At 39.1% G+C, this 1,623-nt stretch overlaps 1 protein-coding gene across 1 annotated transcript; it reads right to left on the reverse strand.

Moving 5' to 3' along the window:
• Positions 1–1,351, reverse strand: LOC136200995 (protein PHOSPHATE-INDUCED 1-like). The gene has a single exon (XM_065991524.1). The coding sequence runs from the start codon at positions 1,115–1,117 to the stop codon at positions 170–172; it is 948 nt and encodes a 315-aa protein (XP_065847596.1). The 5' UTR covers positions 1,118–1,351; the 3' UTR covers positions 1–169.
• Between the last annotated feature and the right edge of the window lie 272 nt (positions 1,352–1,623).

Consider the following 1,623-nt stretch of genomic DNA (forward strand, 5'->3'; position numbering starts at 1 on the left):
TAAAAAAGCAAACCAAGCAGTTTACTTCTCTATTATTTAATTCCAAAATAAATAAAATTGAACAAATGAATAAATTAAAATTACATTACAACGTCTCTTTTCTTTTCCCTCCATCTACGTATACCTTAATTAATTAATTACTAATCCTAACACTAATTAAAAATTAACCTCAAACCAAAGTAGAACAAGAAGAAGTAGAAGGATCATATAAAGCAGGAAGTAAATACTTCCTCCCATTTTCACCATAAGCATTAAAGCTAGCTCCAGAGCTCGAATCCACTAATAAATCCCCAGCATAACCCGGATACGCCCCTTTTCCATAAACACCACTACAAGCTGAAGATGCCTCTAATGGAGCCTCTTTCGGACCCTGAAAATACCCATTTCCAAATGGGTTCGTTGCTGTTCCTGCAATCAAACTAGCCAGATTTATAACCATCCCATCTAATCCGACGTCGTTATTCGGCGCAACCAATGGGGCACTCTGCGGTCCATAAATAGGCTGGTGAAATGGCCACGCGCAGTAACCCGGGCACTGAGTCTCCGAGTTCCCAACCCAAATGTACGCGAATTTGTAATTTTTGTTAATTTTCCCCAATTTTGAAGCGGAGTGAGATCCGTGAGTCCCACATCGGTTCATACAGAATCCATCGACGGATACATCAGATGATGTTAAAACAATGTTGATGGCGTTCATTTGATCTCCTTTCGACGCGAGTTGGATAATTTGGGTGTTTGTGAGGGATTTTCCGAGAGGATATGTTTCGACGGTGATTTGTTTACCTAAATTGAGGGAGAGTGAGGTTTTTTTTGAGGTGAGATGGTAGTATTTCTCGGTTGTTTTCCACCATGAAGATACAGAGGGTTGGGTGTTTTTTGATGGTGAAGATAAGGAGGTGATGAAATCGGAGATTATGGCTTTCTGAGATGGATTAAATTTGCCGTACCAGATGAGGTTTACGGAGATTTTGCCGGAGAGAAGAGGGCCATTGTGGTAACTTAGTAGCTGAGATTGATCTTGGACTAGCTGATTGAGGATTCTGGAAGATAATGAGATTTGAAAGATTGAGATTAAAAGGAATAGTTTTAGCAGAGATTGAGCAGAAAATGAAGCCATTTTTCTGAAAGAAGAAGGAGGAGATAGGATTGGTAATTTGGTCGATGTGGGATGAAGGTGAAGATGGGAAGAAAGGGGTATTTATATAGGTGGAATTTTTTTATTTTTTATAGTGAATTGATATTTAATTAAAGAAAGTGGGATTAGTAAGTGATTAAAGAGACGAAAAGAGAACCTGAACCTGCCTAGAAGAAGACAAAAGTATTTCGCCATTTTCGAGTTATTACTTTACAGTACTTGCCACTCAAGAAAAAAAGAAAGGAAAAAGCATTTCAAGCCCCTTGATTATTTCTATGTTTTCTAATTTACCCTTTAAGGTGGGGAATCAATTGCAATTAGAATAGTTAGGGACCTGAGATGCGATTTGGCAAAGAAAGAAGCGTTCGTTTTCGAAATTTAAGAGGGACGTGAGATGCAAACGCCAGAAGGAGCAGACTGGCAGAATAAGGAAGTGACGAAAACGCCCTTGTTAAGGTGGTGTAGACGTTAGAGAGACAGGCTGGAAA

Source organism: Euphorbia lathyris, chromosome 7 (assembly GCF_963576675.1).
Source record: "Euphorbia lathyris chromosome 7, ddEupLath1.1, whole genome shotgun sequence".
Classification (NCBI taxonomy): domain Eukaryota; kingdom Viridiplantae; phylum Streptophyta; class Magnoliopsida; order Malpighiales; family Euphorbiaceae; genus Euphorbia; species Euphorbia lathyris.